The sequence below is a fragment of the Gymnoscopelus braueri genome (genome assembly GCF_963280865.1).
Source record: "Gymnoscopelus braueri genome assembly, chromosome: 13".
Lineage (NCBI taxonomy): Eukaryota > Metazoa > Chordata > Actinopteri > Myctophiformes > Myctophidae > Gymnoscopelus > Gymnoscopelus braueri.
In genome coordinates, this window is record NC_137615.1 from 18,076,645 (window position 1) to 18,096,248 (window position 19,604).

Below are 19,604 nucleotides of genomic sequence, written 5' to 3' on the forward strand. Positions count from 1 at the left end.
ACATGTATTAATGCATTCACTTTTAGTCAACCCTTAATTTTAAGTGTTAATCACATGTACCATACACTCCCTCCCAGAAAGTGTATGTGTTTATTCCATATTTTTCCTGTGCTCTGGGCAATGATGAGGGAAGGAGTATAATCATTGCCAGAATAATGAGCTTAATTAATCTAAATCATTTGTCATTCAGAGAGTGTACAAATATAACCAAATGGACCCCTACAGGTCCATTTGGATACATTTTACACAGTTAATCAACTGTGTAAAATTAACACTATTAACACTATTAATACTGGGTGGGAATGACGGTATACTGTATGCTACAGTAATGATAATCAATTCCTGTGATTGTATTCAAGTTTAGGGCAGGGCTCTGCAAGATGTTTGTTCTAGTCTTACAAATTGGATGAGCTCCCCTTTTTGTTAGTAGGCTGTGCCTTTCCTGTAAGTATTCCAATTCCAGGAAACCCTGTACACATTTTCAGTGGCTGACAGGGTCCAGCCACTCGTAGCATAGAAAAAGCCCCTCAAATGCCAATAGTAACACAAAGAATCTATGGACACAGAGGCACCTCTGTTGAGCTCATGTATTCCCCATGATCATATTACAGTAGAGCTTTAGCCAAGTCAGTAAATCCACAACAGATATATTGTTGTAGAGTGAATTTCTCTGGTGTGGTTCTCTCTGTATTCACAAATTGTGTTCCTTAATATTTCAATGCCTGTGTTTTCAACATGCAGATGTCAGTGAGGTGGATTGCCCACCAAAGCTGACGTGGGCTTCGTTCCAAACAACCCAAGCGCAAGGTCACCTTATCAGTGTCCATTCACAGCATTATCTATAGTCATACATGAGTCAGAGGCAGAAGTCAGCGGTAGACCTGGGACCTGGGACAGATGACACCACTCCTGTACTGAGTGCATGCAGAGTCATGGGAGAATGCTCAAGTTGTACTTGAGCATGAAAGTTCTTTGCTATAGTTAATATTTGGCCGGATGAATGCGAATACTTGATTCCTTTTTGAACGAATGACTCAGCTTCCAGTCCACCAGTGAAAGACACTTTGTTTCTCACAAAGAAAATAACTTGCTGCTTGGTTTGAAAATTACTTATTTTGGCAAGTGACACAGTTACATGAATGAATGAATTGGTTATAAGGAAAATACTAGTTTTAAGTCATGTGGGTCACTCTTCTTTGATAAGATTTGATACAATACATCTTAATCTGCTGAAAAATCACACAAGACTTACCGCAATTCATCAAAATGCTATTCTGAGGTTGGTGTTCTCAATTAGATTTCATAATTCAGGTCCATTGTGCCATAATCCATAAGTCCCACATGTATGTACATGCATGGGGCTGGGGGATTAGCCTATGGCACAATGGACCTAAATACAACATCTAAGTGAGAAGTTGAGAACATCAGAATATTTTTGATGAGTGTGGTAAGTTTTGATGAATTAAATTCTATCAAGAGTGACATAGAACCCACATGTCAAAAAGGCTGGTATGCTCCTTTAATGTTGTGCCCGGAATCTTTACTTTATGTACTTATCTAACCAGTGGGCTCATCACATTCCAGTCTGTTTTTTTTTTCAGTCATTGTTCTTTGTGCGCTAGTCACTGCATGTGCACATCAAGAGCAATGCAAAAGGGGAAAGCCTACAACAGTTAACAGCATTTTACCCTTTTGGCTATGACTGTAAGGGACAAATTTAATTTAGGGGGATTTGTTGTGAATCATGTGGAAGTTGCTTTCGTTTCCCCTTTCCATTCAATCGGTTCCTTTTTACTTTTTCTTTCAGTCTCCTTATGATAAGTCCATGGGTTTCTTTTGTTCACAGTCTTACTGTTTATCCAACGGAGATTGTATATAAGAGGCATGGAGAAAATGCATATGATAATGATCAGAGTCTGACTCTAGGGCATCGTTTTGAGAGTGATGGGATATGCACAAAGTTGTTTTGTTTGGAAGCACTCTGCTTATTTTTCTGTGCCTTCAATCCATGCCGCCAGGAAACACATGACCCTTGCTCAGATCAAAGTGTGTGAGAAACAATTTATTGAAATTACAAAAACCTTCTCTTGTTATGCGAGTCAGTGTGCATGGATTTTCTGTTGCAAATGCAGAGGGAAAGTAGGACATGCCACACCTCCATGTTGTTATACTCTAGTGAATAGGGAGTGTTTTCAGGACATGATTGGAATCCAAATGCTTGTTTTCTTGACACAACCCCACTGTTTCATGGAGTCCTCCAACACACATCTACTGCTCTTATACTGATTAAACTCCCCATGCTGATATTTATTTTTAATAACCCTTGACCATAACCCAGATTAAAGACAACAAGGGGTGCACAGCTGTAAATTCTCAGCAATCTTGGTCTTCTCTGGATACAAAATTACTGGTGATCACATACAGAAACACAACTTTGTGTTAATTTAACTCTGAGAGTGTAGAAATTGAACATTTTGGACACTCAAAATGTAAGCATCACAGATCTTTACTGTGCAGCAACAACAAAAAGAGAATTCAAAAAACAAACAAACAAATTGTCATAGAAATTGCCTATATACGATGACAAATGTGGCTTGTGAGCAGATTCACTGTTTAATTCTGTCACTTTCATTCTGCCGGGTTTTGAAACTGTGGAGAACATGAGTTCACATAAGGTTTTGTTGATGTGCTCCTGTCTCTCTGCCTTCGGATGTGTAGGCCTATGGCTGGTGCCATAGCCTACCATCTGCCACAGTTCCGTTATGATTATACGTCACATGACGGAGAAGCGTGCCAAAAATAGCCAATGACACAGAAGCCTACTAGAAATCCAATGCGTCTGTTCTTGATAACTCATGGTCAGACCTTTAGTCATAATTTTGTAAAACGGAACTAAAAAACAGGATGTTAACATACTTACGTACTCTGGAAATTTCAAAACATTCCAAAGCACTGCATGCCCTCATTGAATAATGGCAGTTGAGGAAATAACCTCATTTTACTTAGTTTGATGAGAGGAGAGCCAACACAAAACAATATGATATATGATATCTAATTTCTTTCCTCTGATAGCCTAATGAATTCACCTAGCTCTAAATGCAAAAATCTATTTCACTGTATGTGGTTCCACTGATGTCTTTGACATGTTTCTCTGTTTATCTGAACTTATAACCCAAAATTCTATTTCGTCCCTCATGAATGTAGCTAGTCAAGCAAACATGATATAATAAGATATAATATGTATAATAATATGTATAATATAAATAGCGGAATAGAGTGAGTAGCCTATAATCTGACTTATCTGACTTTGCTGACTGAAATATAAACATGGTAATATTAGAGCAGAAAAATAGCATTTTTCATTTGTGAGTAGGAGTAAACATATGCACTGTTGACCTCAAGTGTGGGCATAATGAAATGAGCATCGTAAATCTCTGAAAAACAACATTTTCCATCTTACTGTAAAAGGATCCTGCTACCCTCACTCCACTTATCCATTGTGGATAACTGGACGTGGAGACTTTATTTTACAGCAAAATGTATTTAATGAGTCCTGAATATGATGTCTGATATGTAACCTAAGTGTTACATTTATAAACAGCCTAATAAAGAGCAGTCACTTCAAGCTGCTCACCGAAAATAGCAGATCTACAAGCTGACAACGCGTTGTGGGGATGCTTAGTGTAAAAATGAGAAAATGTTCTTTCTCACATAGATTTGGCGGACCCCCTGTAGTAAGTTAACTCTGAGGACCCCCTGTTGAAGACCTCTGCTTTAGAGGGAGACAGAGACAGAGACAGAGGCAGAGAGAGAAAGAGAGGGGAGAGAGAGAGAGAGAGAGAGAGAGGAGGGGGAGAGGGAGAGAGAGAGGGAGAGAAGAGAGAGAGAGAGAGAGAGAGAGAGAGAGAGAGAGAGAGAGAGAGGGAGAGAGAGAGAGAGGGGAGAGAGAAGGGAGGGAGAGAGAGAGGGAGAGAGAGAGAGAGAGAGAGAGAGAGAGAGAGAGAGAGAGAGAGAGAGAAAGAAAGAGAAAGAAAGAGAGAGTGAGTGAGGGGGCAGTTTAATTTATACAGTCTGATGCATGTAGTGTCTGTGGGGGTATTCCAGTGAACCTGTACCACGTGGTTTACCGTTAGAGTTGCAGATGTAGTAGGAGAGTCCAGTCCACTGCTTCACTTCAGGAGAGAGAAGCCATAAGAGGCGCTGATCAGTTGGACTATAACAAGGCATCACTTTTTTTTCTTGCCTGTTGTTTCAAGGACTGTTGGAACAAATGAGTGGAAGTACATTTATTAGACTGTTTGTGGGTTTTCTCCTCGGTGCGACAGGTAGGCTGTTTAAAACATATGTCTATAATACACTCATTCATTTTCGGATTGTTTAATTTGTATTAATATATCATATAGTATAATATAACTATTTTGTTGGTTTGTTTAAAAAACTATCGTCAACGAAACAACATCAACATCATAATAACAAAACAGGAAAATATACTAGTCTGTGCAGGCTACTTGAAGAAGATTATGTTTTCACAAGTATCCTATGGGTTTAGTAGCAACTTTTAGAATAATGTGTTGACCAGAAGAGGGCGGTATTGTAGTTAAAATGCGTAGATTTATTTGGTTTTTTGTTTGTAGTAAAAATGAACATTAAGGCTTTTTCGTTCACCTTCACAGTGGAAGAAGTAGGCCTATGCAGGGGGGGGGGGGGCAGATGACATTGAAGTGACAATTTAAGGACCTTTAAGACCTTTTTAATACCTCAAAAAGAAAGAAAAGAAAAAAGCCATTGCTGCATCAAAAGTAATCAACAAACTATACTTTAAAATACTTTAAAAAAAGAGGGAAACGTTGTGAAAATAGCTGATCTACAAGCTCACAACGCCTCACGCTGCGAGGCGTTGTGAGCTTATAGATCGGCTATTTTCACAATATTCATCTGTGGAACTGCAGTCAAACTAAAATGTTATACCTCAACTCCTACTATTCCAAGTGCTTGTCAGGGTGGGGGGTCCCCAGTTCAAATATGATTATTTTGGGGGGTCACGGACTGAAAAGGTTGAGAACCCTGAACCACTGGTCCAACAGACAGTGACAGTGTAATTACTTTGCATACAGAATCTTACTTAAAGTAGCAAAAGTAAAAATAGGACTTCTCATATAATGCCCATATCAGAATAGCCTAGGTGTAAATTATTGGACTATAATTAATTGTTCATAATGTGATTATTAGGTCTACATAATTGTCACATCACAGGTTTACAGGTAACTATTTTTAATGACTCTTGGGTAGCTTAACCTATACAAAATAAACAATACTTTATTAGTTGATTTATCATTTGTATTAATGATCTAAATCTATAGCCTACCTAAAGCTATCAAATACATATGTGTATTTGCCTCTTAGAAAGGACTTTCTTTTCTTTTTTTAATACTCAAGTAAAGTAAAAGTACCTCACAATTGTACTTAAGTACGGTAGGCTACTTGAGTAAATACTTGTAATGATGTTACAGGCTACAGGCTGCCTGTTGTTGACGCGTGGAGGCCAGACTTTCTCCATGTCCTCAAAATCACAATATGGGTTTATGAGATATGTTGTCTACACACAACATACCGGAGCAAAAAGGAAACATGGGGGGGGGGGAATATAAATGAAATACTCATTGAAAGGTGTAACAGGAAAGGGCGGCATTATACTGTAGTGCATTGGTTCTCAAAGTGGGGTCCTGGGGGTCCCCAGCTAATGTAGTTAATATAGCATCACAATCTTTTTAACCACTTCATCCATTTACATGTTGGTTATTCAAAAATAGCAGATCTACAAGCTCAGAGCACGTCACTTTGTGCCACGCTGTGAGCTTGTACATCTGCTATTTTTTCATTTATTTTGAAAAATATCGAAAGTGTTTGACACAAAACATTTTCAGATGGGGGTCCGCGGCCAAATATATATAAATTTGGGGGTCCTTGACATGAAAAAGTTTGAGAACTACTGCATAGTGTACACTAACACAAGTCTCAAGGTTTGTCTTATGTGTATGTGTATGTTTTATGTGTATGTTACTACATTAATTAAAATAAACTTCTAGTTTGGTTTACATATATTGTTTGACTCAACTTTATCAAGATTGGCAATCCTTCTGTAAACAAAGCATATCAAATCAATAGCATGCATGCCAACCATGTTCCTTCAATTTATTTTAATATACTCAGGTTTCATCAACTTACATGGGCACTCTCGGCCTGAAAAATTGAAAATCCTATTTTATTTGTATTATTTACCTATTTGCCAACGGCTTATCACGTAATTGAAGGTATGCCCGTGATTGACATGTCCTCTATGGAAGCCCATTTCCACCAATGTTATGGAAAAAACAACTTTCAAAGACTGAAACAGTAAATTTCAGTACAAATGAGTAAAGATTAATTTATACTTTATTGTTCGACAGTGTTCCTCACACTTGAAAATCACGAATGTTCTGCGACCGACCGACACCATCGTACGTCAAAGTATAAATTAAGCTTTTATGGTAATGCTGACTGCAAATACTAATAAGTCTTTATATTATCATTGGCTGTGTAGGTATACATGCATCCTGTCCTCTTGAGCTGAACCCTCCTAGTGTTGTGGTGAGATATGGAGCTTCCGTCTCAGTTAACTGCAGCACACCATCTACAGACCACCATGGAATGGGCTGGGAGTCCGAGATTGGAGGCACAGACATGGAAGAAAATGTGACGCTCATCACTTGGACAGTAGCGGCTTTAAAACCAGAAAACTGGGAAGTAGAGCCTCAATGCTACATTAATCTACCCAACGATCAACAGTGTTTCAAAAAGATGCCAGTCACTCTCTATAGTGAGTATCTCACTTATTATGATAATTTAATACCACAGGTTCAATCCTCATCATTTAACTGCACCACCTCAAAAACACTACATGAAGGCCAAAGGCACTGGCCAAATGGACAACGTCAACCTTGTTGTCAGGACTGTGGCAAATTTAACAGAATGGGATGCCAGTCCAATATGCTACATCAACATCATAGAACAATGTCTGAAGACGCTGCTAGTCGTTCTTTGATTGTATTGTCTTTGTGCAGCACAGAATGAGACTTATAGGCTCTACCATAGTTTCACACATTTTATGTCTTACAGCCTTTCCAGACAACATCACCATCAGCTCAAATGCAGACTCTGCTGGTCCGATGTATGAGGGGGAGCAATATACCATCACATGTGGCATCCGTCACATAGCTCCTGTTCAAAACCTCACTGTGACGTGGTACAATGATACTACCATACTCACATCATTTTTTGATGATCCCTCCAAGAAACCACAGAATGTGTTGGCTAATTTCACCTTTACTGCCAGTAGAGTGTATGATGGAACCCGTTTCAGATGTGAAGCTTTTTTGAACCTAGGATCAGAAGGACCTCAGCATCCTATCTCTTCAGAGGAGTATCCGATTGAGGTTCACTGTAAGTATATTACATTTTAAAACATTTTAGGAGCATGACTGAACGATAGTGATGCAGTCATGCCCCAGAAAAATAGGTGCCGTTTTGCTTCGTAATAACTTAGCTCTGACATTTGAACCTCTTGAATTCAGTGGTTGGAAACAAATCAGAGTTTGAATAAAGCTTACTCCATTAATAAATAACAAGAGATAACATTATTATGCCAGCAGCCAACCATGATACATACTAGCCCAGAACAAGTTGCTACTTCTGGGAATTGTTCAGTAATTATTCTTGGACCACATAGCTGTTATAAGACCAAACAGTCATTTGCTGGTGGCACATAGAACCAGCAGAACCCCCCACCAGTCTAACTTGTGCCTTTTTTGTTTTCTTCTTTTCATGTAATACTTTTCTGCAAAGGAACGATCGTTTTGAAATAATTTGTTGCAAAATGTTCCACTCTCTTTAGATGGACCAGACATAGCCTGTTCTCACAATATCACAATATCGGAAGGTCAGAATTTGGAGGACCAGTGTTCTGTGACAGGAAAGCCGTCTCCAACCATCGCATGGTTTAAAGATGGACATCGCATCGATCAGGCAATCGCTCTGTCGAGGCACAATGCAGGCCTCTACACCATTGAAGCTAAAGGCCGTATCAATACCAACAGAACTCTGGATGTGTTTGTGATGTGTAAGTCGCATATTCAGCCTACACATACACCAGAGCCAATTTAAACCCTGAGATGTAACTTCATTACATTAAAGCTGCAATCCGGAACTTATTTTAATGAATAAAATCATATTTTAACCAATCTGTATGAGTATGTTAATATAACTAGCACATCGGCATTGATTGGATGTGGTCCATGGAAAAATGTGTAATAGTCTAGGACCTGGCTAAGATATGTATGCACTTAATTTAGGAGAGATTATCTCAACTGTTCTTGGCTAATATGACCCCAAGGAACAACTTAGGAACTATGAGAAATTCTCTATCCGGGGCGAAATACTCGGAAATGACCACGCCCCTTTTAAAATGACCGCTACTTCAAACATGGCTCTATCTTCTAAACCGTTGGAGCTACAGATTTTCTGAGGTGCTCAAAATGTTCACAATACTCATGTTTAGTGAAAATAGAAAAGTGTAAAATGTCAAATTTTATATCTTATTACAGAACAGCTAAAACAAACGGCTAAAAACGGTCAACTTATTACAGTCCAGGGCCATAAGAATATTTTTGCGTGAATCAATCTAAAAGCACCAAATGTGTCCCAGATATAACCCAGGGCATGCTCTGATGATGTAGCAAGGGTGCCCGAGCCAGCAACCTTCGGGATCATCATAGTGGCCAAATCCAATATGGCCACCACCTGAAAAAGGTTTTGGCTATGTTTGAACCAGATGAGCTACAAATGCAAGCTTGGTGTCTAAATCATGTTTTTTGACCACTAGAAACATGTTGGAATGCTTATCTTAATGATTTAATCTATCTAGAGGACTCTAATGTGCATATCACATATATGGCCACTATGTTATGAAACAACCAATGTATCTTATAGATGTAATTTTATTGAAACAATAGAATGATTTAGAGTAGAACTCATTCCTAATTATACAGCTACAGCTAGTGCAGTATGTGCAACAATGCACAGCATAAATGTAATCCTATCATAGGATGTATATAATTTGAACAATCTGTATTATTGTACATTGTACATAATTGTCTTGGTGTTACAACAGCAACAGAACTGATACATACATTCAGCATGTCAAAAGGCCATTACATCCCAGATTTCAGTACGTTGGGCTGGTATTGGGACTCCATGACTAAGACTTGGGAACCTTACTGGACCCATCTTGCAGATGCCAGTAAAGCTTGCACCATCCTCCTCCACCGTCATGTAGTGGACATAAAGCAAATTATGCGAAGCTGGAGTCCGTTGCACCTCGATATAGAAGTTGTATGATTAGAACAAAAAAAATCTGTGATTCTAATTTAAACATAATATTGTTAAAATTCTATACACCTTTGACTAGTATGATATTATTCAATTTATACTGTACTGGCTGTTGCTGTATACTTTGGGTTCAACTCATATTCTATTGTTTCAACATCTGTACACAGGTTGTTTCTTTTCTTCAGTTTGATCTTAACTCATTCCAACAACTCTACACTCAAATCTGGAAGAAACTTTATGTTACATAACATTTTTGATATAGGCCATATTTGTAATAAGCAAATCAGAGTGCTCTAGATGGCTTCAATCAATAATATGAGCATTCTAATGTGTTTTTAATGCTCAAAAAGTATAAAATAGACACCAAGTTTGCAAAAATGTAAAAAAGTAAAACTAATTGTCAGATAGTCGCCATCTTTGAAATATGCAAAATAGAGGTCCAGCCACACCCAGCCATAAAGATAAGCGTTCCAACATGTTTCTAATTGTCATGATTTAGACACCAAGTTTGCATTCATAGCTCATCTGGTTCAAAAGTTATAGACAAAACCTTTTTCAGGTGGCGGCCATATTGGATTTGGCCACTATGATGACCTGTAGGGTTAATGGCTCGGGCACGGGTTTCCCAAACATGAGTATTCTGAACATTTTGAGCACCTCAGAAAATCTGTAGCTCCAACGGTTTAGAAGATAGTGCCATGTTGGAAGTGTGGTCATTTTAAAAAGGGCGTGGTCATTTTCGGGTATTTCGCCCCGGATAGAGAATTTCTCATAGTTCCTAAGTTGTTCCTTGGGGTCATATTAGCCTAAAACAGTTGAGATATTCTCTCCTAAATTAAGTGCATACATATCTTAGCCAGGTCCTAGACTATAAGGTAGGATACCTACTGGTTGACAAGTACAGTAGTACTGCCTGAAGGTAATAAGCCCAATATCTCCCCTGGCCAAAAAGGTATTGCCTCCTGAAAAAGCGGTAGAAATGTGATCTGCCATAAGGGAGACCATGGTTCGAATCCCGGGTAGGACATGACACTTACGGATTGCAGCTTTAACTGTACTCCAGTCTGATGTTCATTGGGTGCTTCTCACTGTCCACTGAGATCCACTATCTAATGTTTTTAATATATTTTTTTTATTGAATGCTTTCAGATGGACCAGAGATACATTGTCCCACTCCCAGCACCTACATTGGTGTTGAATATGCTCCTATCAACATCAACTGTAGTATTATTGGATACCCGTCACCTTTGATAACTTACGTCAAAGATGGGGAAGAAGTCGAGTCCCTCCCAGAGAACCTAACAAGACACGATGCAGGACTCTATACGATCACAGCTTCAAACGAATATTCAAATGTCAGTCACAACTTCAGGATTGATGTCTCATGTAAGTTATATCACTGAAAATCTCAAAATGTACTGATGAATGAATTGGGTTGTGTGTGTGTGTGTGTGTGTGTGTGTGTGTGTGTGTGTGTGTGTGTGCGTGTGCGTGTGCGTGTGCGTGCGTGCGTGCGTGCGTGCGTGCGTGCGTGCGTGCGTGCGTGCGTGCGTGCGTGCGTGCGTGCGTGCGTGCGTGCGTGTGTGTGGGTGTGTGGGTGTCATATTTGTCATATTCCTCATATGACAAAGTATAGGGCTTAGTTAACCTCGTAGTGGTTAACATTGTTTATCCATAATTCAACTTTTTATGTTTTTTCATAAATGAATGCCCTACTTCGTCATACTACAGTCAGTACAGTGTCACACTGCAACGCGTTGTAGAGCAGCTATTTCTGCCACTTTCACTTTTAAGTGAAAGTGTTTAAGTGTGTCTGTGGGTTTATTTATAAAAATGTAACAAAGTAATATTGAAAAGTATTAACAAGAGCTTGTGACTACTGTGACTAAATAATAACTACATTGGATCCAGTAGAGCGCAGGTTATTTTTTTCCATTTTCTGCAAGTGACAGTTTTGGACATAAAAGGTTTCCACCTGACAGTGACGATATGACATTTTATTTTAGATCTAACCTATATCATGTATCATGTACCTCCAGATCCACCGTCAGAAATATCACCAGTTGAGCTTGAGGACGCTGAAATTGACGTTGGTTCTTCTGTGGGGCTGAAGTGCGTCTCCACCAGCTACCCACAGCCTGAATATTCCTGGATTTATTTCCAGGCTGCCAATGTGGAGGTGAGAAATGAAGACGGCGTGTCCATTCTCCACATCCACAATGCCACTGCCGACAACATGGGGTCCTACACTTGCAATGCCTGGAACAGCAGAGGAAACGTCTCTAGAACAGCCAGAGTCACAGTTAAAGGTAAGGTCATTGTGTGTAGACTACAGTACTGGTTGTCACTGTGTGGGCCCCGGCCTCCTGGGGGAGGGGGGGGGTCCAGGGGGTCTCCAGCTAAATGATTGTTTGTTACAAGATAGGCCCATGGATCTGCCTAACTCCGAGAGTATACAAATGGAACCAAATGGACCCGTGATATAGGTCTATTTTGTGCCATTTGTACAGTCTCTGATTTAAATGAACACAGTGTAGATTGGGGTCCCAGTCCTGGCTGTCCCAGAGATTAGCTGGGGGTCCTTGGAATTAGAAAGGTTGTGAATCACTGGGTTACAGTAGGCGGCTACCATGGGTTCTGATTTTACACCACGATGTGTATTTTGTCGCAGCTGATATATACAGGCCTAATTAAGAATATGATATCACCTATCGCCTATTGTTTTCATAAAGTAAAACAAAATTATAATTTATGGTTGACAGTTTTCCCCCGTTAAGATTTGTATTAAACTTGATCAAACCATCATTCTAAGTCAAGAGCACCAATAACATGGAAAAACTGCGTAGGCTACTGTAACAGGCTTTTACATTTATAGATATAGGCGGTCTAGTAGTTTAGTGGGGGAGGGTTGTTTCCTTCCTCTCCTATGATGTTTAGCTGGAAGTCGTGTAGACTCAGCAGCACGACCAGTGTTGCCATGTCCGCTTATTATAAGCGACTATTGGGCTTCTTTTTCTGCAAAGTTGCTTGTTAAATATTGGTCGTTGCGGGTTGCGTTTTCTTTTGGGCTTGTTTCCAAAGTGTAGTTGCTTATTTGGGCTTGTTTCCTAATATTTTTTAAGCCATTGGTTATCAGACATTTTTTTTTCAAGTCAAAGACCCCCAGATTAATATGTATTTGTCCGCGCACCCCCATATGAAATGCCAGGAACTCCCATACACCATTTGTGTCGTTAAAATGTTACAAAAATATTCCACATTTTTCATATTTTCTTCAAGATTTTTTTGAACGCGTTGTGTGCGATATACATCGGCTATTTTCAAATAGCCCGCCCATGTATATAGGTTTTAAAGGGCTCATGTAGCTTATTTTGGCCTTGTCTTCATATACCTGGTTGCTTGTTTCTCTCGCGAAACCTGGCAACACTTCCAGTAGCTCCCTGCTTCCCAAGGCACAGAGCTCTGCGCCCAGCAGCACTCACTCTGACTCATAAGCAAAGGAAAACTTAATAGTTAAAGCGGAACATAACGGGAGGGGGCGACAGCTTTTCAACGCGTCGGAAAACCTCTTCTTCTAAATGGAGGATTTGCTCTCTGTGGCTTTTCTCTCAGTCGTTTTTATCATGGAGTTACTGTCGCTTTCTAACGGGTCTGAAACAAGTAAGTAAAAGTAAGCCAATTATACAGAGATCTAGACGTCACACGTTTCCCTTGTTTTGGTTGAAAAGCCATTAGGTTGGACACCATATGTAACAGTGTCGCGTGCCGAAAACAGACAATCTCACAACAGCTGTGAGTGTGAGCCATAGGTGTGAGCTTGTACTGTAGATCGGCTGTTTTACGGCGCGCGCGACACTGGCATAATAAATAACCTAAAGGTGAAAGTCTTTGTTTTAGAAGCAACAAGCGCGTGCTCGCGCACGCACCGCGCGTGCGTACAACCATTCAGACGGGCAATATAGCTGCTGTGAATGGAAAACGTTCATAATTGTTGAAATTAGCAGTGGGGGGAAAAGTGCTCACATTTCTTACTTAAGTATCATGCAGAATGTCCTGTTTGTATAAAATGTATTAAAAAAAATAGCAAAAATGTATATAGGGCTGAAGTGGGTAATGTATGTTTTGTGATAATAATCAAAATCTACAAAGTAACTAATAACTAAAGCTTTCAAATAATAGTAGTGGAGTAAAAGTACAATATTTGCCTCTGAGATGTAGTGGAGTAGAAGTAAAAGTACTGACAATTGGAAATACTTCAGTAAAGTTAAAAAATACCTAAAAATTGTACTTAGGTACAGTATTTGAGTAAATGTACACAATGTTACTTTACACCACTGGAAAACGTTCATAATTATTGAAATTAGGCCTATTAGCCATGGGCCAGGTATGGTCTTCACAAGGGCTGGAGCCTGGAGGGAAATATCGCCATTAAGGCTAGGTCTGATAAAGTTGGCATCAAGCGGCTCAAGCGCCCACTTTCATAATGAGTGTATGTGTGTGTGTGTGTGTGTGTGTGTGTGTGTGTGTGCGTGTGCGCGTGTGCGTGTGTGTGTGTGTGTGTGTGTGTGTGTGTGTGTGTGTGTGCGCACACTGTGCATGTGGGGTGGGGGTATCCTTCCTGATCCTGAGCCCTTTCCTGTATTTTTAGTCTACGGACTCTGAGTCACAGCCTTTGTTTTTTCAGTGACTTAACCATTGTATCTCAGCATTGAACATGGGAGTGTTACGTAGGCATGCAAAGAGAGAGAATAGGGGGGGGGGGAATCAAGGAATGCAATGACAGTTTCCGCCTCACTTTCAATTCCACAGGTGTGACACCCGAATGCCCCGTCAAAATAACCCCAGAAAGGATGGTGGTACAGTATCGAGGCAGTGGGGTTGCAACATGCAGCTCCAGTGCCGATAGATCCAGTTCCAAAGAAATATACTGGAAGGTCCCTCAAGACACCGCCAAAGGAACCACCTCAACCCAGTGGTCTGTGGACATCCATGAAGATTGGGACCCAAGGCCTGTTTGTGTCGCAAAGTTTGACGGAAAGGGAGAATGCGAGAAACCTCTTGACTTTACTATGTATAGTAAGTATTTAATTATTAGTATTAAGCAGTGGTGTAAAGTAACTAAGTACATTTACTCAAGTACTGTACTTCAGTACAAATTTGAGGTACTTTTACTTTACTGGAGTATTTCCAATTGTCTATACTTTTACTTCTACTCCACTACATCTCAGAGACAAATATTGTACTTTTATTCCACTACAATTATTTGAAAACTTTAGCTACTCGTTACTTTGCAGATCTAAATTATTACATTATTAAAGATACATTAACCACTTTAACCCTATTTTATACCTAGGCTATTTGAAAATAGCTCTCAACGCGTCGCATCGCGACACGTTTTAGTACTTTTACTTTTGGTACTTTAAGTACATTTTGATACCATTACTTTTGTACCCTTTACTCAAGTAAATTGTGAATTCCGGACTTTTACTTGTAACAGAGTACTTCTACATTGCAGTATTGATTGACTTTTACTTAAGTAAAACATTTGAGTACTTTTTCCACCACTGATTTCAACTATTCTGATTTGATTGACATTGTCACACATTTCCTCCCCAAGAATCCCCAGACAGCGTTTCCATCCACGTTGTGAATCAAACTGGACCGCTGGTTGAGGGGACGTCGTACCAACTGCGATGTGACATCGTCAACGTTGCACCTGTACAGAAACTCACCGTGCGGTGGCATCCCCTCAGAACCTTCACAAAGTCACACGGCAATGTCGCCACAACGAGGACACCGTATGACATGTCGTCCACAAGGGCACCATACAACGTGTCGTCCACCATCAGCATCACTCTGGACAGAAGTCACAATGGAGCCGAGTTCAGATGTGAGGCTCATTTGGATCTGGGACAAGAAGGACCACAGACTCCTCCTACCATGGCTTCCAGTCCCCTAAACATCGCCGTCTACTGTGAGAGCAATAGTACTCTGTGTGTGTGTGTGTGTGTGTGCGTGTGCGTGTGCGTGCGCGTGCGTGTGCGTGTGCGTGTGCGTGTATGTCAGTCTGTTTTGGAAGAGGAATTTAAAGTACCACTGTACTTTAGCTGTGACTGATTGTGGTGCTTTTGGGCAGTCCACTCTCTATAGACTAAAATTAACTATTAGGATGTAAAAGTGGAGACCAATGAAAAGTGTGTCCGTTAAACATTTATTACTGTTTATACTGCACATCGCAAAATGAAGACAAATTTAATATGTCAATGTTCAGGAGACTTGCTGATGTTCACAAATACTGTTTGAGATGGCATAGTCCAATTCTTTGTGAAAAAAAGGTCCTTTTGCACACCCACTGGGAAGACAGGTATATATAGGAGCAGGCGTATAGGAGCAGGCAGCCAATGCTTAAGACAGTAAACAAATGGAGATCCTGCACACTGTCTTCACTTTTGCGAGTACAACGTTCCGGTCCAATTGACCTTCATCAGGTATCTGGGTCAAATAAGCAACAGACATATCATTTATATGGAAGCACTCAGAGAGGCGAGGTACAATCAGGGAACCACGCAATCTGTTACCATGGAGAAAGGACGCCCCATACAGGTAGTGAAGGTGGTATTTTTCAAATCCATAGTAAATGTAAAAAAAAGTAGTCAGTGAAGAAGAGATTTAAAATACATTGAGAAATGATACATTTAAATGGATATGGGTAAGGTATACTGAGGCACAGCAGAAAACACTTCAAAATCTAAGTGCTAGATGAAGGAGGCATACCTTACCCATATCCATTTATATATATTTAACATTTCTCAATGCATTTCTATCTCTTATTCACTGACTACTAATATGTTTACATTTACTATGGATTTGAAAAGTACCACCGTTACTACCTGTATGGGCAGTCCGTTCTCCATGGTAACAGATTGGCGTGGTTCCCTGATTGGACCTCGCCTCTCTGAGTGCTTCCATATATATATATGTGTCTGTTGCTTATTTGACCCAGATATCTGATGAAGGTCAGTTGGACCGAAACAATGTACTCGCGATAAAATACTTTTTTGCTGTAAGTAAAGACAGTGTGCGGGTATAATTTTTTTTCATAGTCTGATACGCAAAAGTACATGGTATACTAACCGTGTATTATCATGTAACCAGCAAAAGTATTGCACAATATTGTCATGTACAGATCATGTAAAACCTTTCTGCCTATAGACAAGAACAAATATCACGAAGAGAAAGAAAATCTGCCCAGTTCCACACACCTCATGTTTATCTGTGTGCCTCTGTCTTCGCAGATGAACCCACAATCAACACCACAAAACTTCCAAAGAGGATACCAGTGTTCAGAGGTTATCCCGTGGACCTTGTGTGCGAGGCCGATGGTCACCCGCCACCAACGATCCAGTGGTTCCACGGCTCAGTGCTCCGTATGACTGGAGGCAACCTCACCGTGTCTGAAGCTGGTAGCTACACCTGCACTGCCACTAATAATGTTACTTCCAACGCCGTTGAGGTGGACGTGATTTTAAAAGGTAACAGAATATTTTAATTATATTATTATATCAGTTGCAAGAAATTATAGATAGAAAGTAAATAAGGTTATTAGGAAAACTGGATCTCTGGCACACTGTTTGAAGCTAGTGTACATAGTTGAGTTGTGTGGCTTATTGCCTTATCGGACATACGTAACACAAAAACATAAAATGCTTCATTGAGTGTAGAAAAAACAGCAATAATAGAGTTAAGTTAGAGAGAGACTTACAGGTTTATTGTTAGTTCCATAAAAATAAAAATAAATCTTATCCTGCATTATTTATGTCTTACCACAGTTAAGGCCAAGTTATACTTGCCACGTCTGTGTAGCTGCGAGGGTCCGCTAGTGTCATATGACGTGAATATCGTTCTGGCTCATGTCAGTGGGGACATCTGTGTGCATCCCACATATTATGACAGCGTTGTACTTTATGTGCGGACAAGCCTGGGTTTGAGGAGAGGTTGAGTGAGGAGATCTGTCGCCATGCCCACTGTATTATGCTATTGAGAGTAAAGACCTTGAACTTGAAGTGATGTTCATCAGCAGGTTTGTTCAACAGTATACTGTAACAGATCAGAACAAACCCCTGAAAAATACTTCTAGAAACTTGCTGAAGGAATTCTTTAGCATTAGAGGTCTTCAGAGGATAACAGGAATGCACCGATATACGTAATAGTGCATTCCTGCACTATAATTGGACAGAGTAAAACTAACAATAGACCTCTTCTCACAATGGCCTCTTGCAATGGCCAATGCATTCTCATTCCCAAGTCGTCAGTATGTTGACGCTTGGTGAAGGCACCTTTCATATCCGTTGCTGACATCAATATGGTATACGAAAGGGGTACCTTTCCCGTACCATATAGTTGTAGACGGATCATAATTGATTCCAACCCCCTATCTGTATGCAATTAGAATGGTGCTAAGTCAACAGAATTGGACATCGCACCACTCGGCGCAGAGTTGCAGACACTCGCTTGGCACGGGCACTCATTCGGCTGGTGCCTTGCTCGGGCGTGCCTCACAGGGCTCAAGTCCGCTTCTGATGCCACGCCTTTCTTGTTTTGAATGTGTTTTTAATGGCAACATTGCCTTTTCTCTTTCACGTCCATATCAGTATTTGACGAGTTGGGAGTGAGAATGTGTTGCCATGGCACATGTCCTTCAGTTATCTGGAAGATTATTAGATTGTGCCTTGTATTAAGTGCAGCCTGTGTTACTCTTGCACTTTGACACATGTGCATCTGCAGACACAAAATTGTCGTAAAATCACAACTATATGGTGTCCGCTGTCCATGGACCCTCGCACGTGGATGTAGAAAGTATAATCAGGCCTTTAAACTGTGCTTTAATATATCACTTTATTAACCTTGCCAGTGTCATACTTTTCATAATGTTCATTTACACATCTTGCTTCTTACCATTGCCATATTTTCCTTTTCTTTTGCAACGCTTCATCTGGGTTACTACCAAATACTCAATAGATTCATAATGAGCTCTCAAAATTCTCCCAATGGTTTTCATCAGTTACTCTGTGCTCCTTCGTCCCTGTTCTATACGGCCTGGTAACTAGTTAGAAATTGTATAATCCCTCAGCCTCACCACCACTAGTCTCTTAATTACATGTTTCATAGTTGCATCCTTATGGCACATGTTTGATGGTGTCAGAAATTGAGGCGTTTCTACGTGAACAATTCTACTTGGCCTGTTAGCATATTAATGGGGTGTTGGTTTCTGTGTTTCTGTCTCTTTTATCACAGAGGACTACCTGCCCCTCATAGCAGGCTTTGTGGCCGTCACTGTAGTGGTGATCTCTGTCATCTTCGTCTTCATCTACTCAATCTACTACAAGAACACCAAGACGCGAAGCTACAGTCTCAAAAAACCCAAACTGAGCACCCAGAATGGCAACGTAGCTCATAACGGCTTGGACATGCAACTCCCCATCCCCATGACCAAACTCCCTTAGCCTCACATCCGTTTCTACCACAAGATGGATGGATATGACTGCTTTGAATGCAGAACCCCTCGAACACTTAAGTAGTTGAGGGGATGAATACCACTCATGCTGTGTTCACATGGATTCAGGCAGACGGTAGATGGCAAACAGTATATAATTGTACTGGGAGAAGAGCAGACTGTAAAATTAGATGGAGCTGGTAGAAACCTCCGGCAAAGGTAATGGTAGACGGCATTGCGGTCCAAAGTTAAAATATTTTAACTTTTTTCTGTGCTCAGCGGCAGAATGTATAACTGGATGATAAGTAGCTCTCTTACACAAGGAGAAAACATGGGCAAACTGGACAACAAGAACCTAATATTTGCATTTGACTGATGGGTGTCCTGAAATCGATGTCCATCTTCTGGAGATGTGGAGCAATCAGATGGAGCAAGTGGCTTAATTGAGAAAGATTCAGCCAAGACGTATGCCTGAAACCTGTCTTCACTTCCTGGATGAGCTGATGAAATTCACCATATATGTTGTGCTCTTGCAGAATGGGATGCACCCATATGTGCTTTTTTTCTGTCCCTTTTTTTTTTTACACAAACACACGGATACACAAAGTGTAGTTCTCCTTCACTATCCATGTTGGAAATTAATCATGACCTTATGTTTTGGAGGTAATATTAAGAGAACCCTGCATTT

The 19,604-nt window shown here is 40.3% G+C and overlaps 1 protein-coding gene across 1 annotated transcript in view; it reads left to right on the plus strand.

Annotated features, from left to right (window-relative positions):
- The first annotated feature begins 4,077 nt into the window (after window positions 1-4,077).
- The window catches only part of LOC308099437 (hemicentin-1), a 32,584-nt gene continuing 17,057 nt past the window's right edge, over window positions 4,078-19,604 (plus strand). Inside the window, exons 1-9 of the mRNA XM_080448180.1 lie at window positions 4,078-4,325; window positions 6,581-6,856; window positions 7,156-7,479; window positions 7,931-8,155; window positions 10,573-10,809; window positions 11,463-11,732; window positions 14,233-14,499; window positions 15,041-15,397; window positions 16,719-16,955. Of these exons, the coding sequence (XP_080304306.1) occupies window positions 4,271-4,325; window positions 6,581-6,856; window positions 7,156-7,479; window positions 7,931-8,155; window positions 10,573-10,809; window positions 11,463-11,732; window positions 14,233-14,499; window positions 15,041-15,397; window positions 16,719-16,955 (2,248 nt within the window). The 5' untranslated portion in view covers window positions 4,078-4,270. The remainder of the gene's footprint in view (window positions 4,326-6,580; window positions 6,857-7,155; window positions 7,480-7,930; window positions 8,156-10,572; window positions 10,810-11,462; window positions 11,733-14,232; window positions 14,500-15,040; window positions 15,398-16,718; window positions 16,956-19,604) is intronic.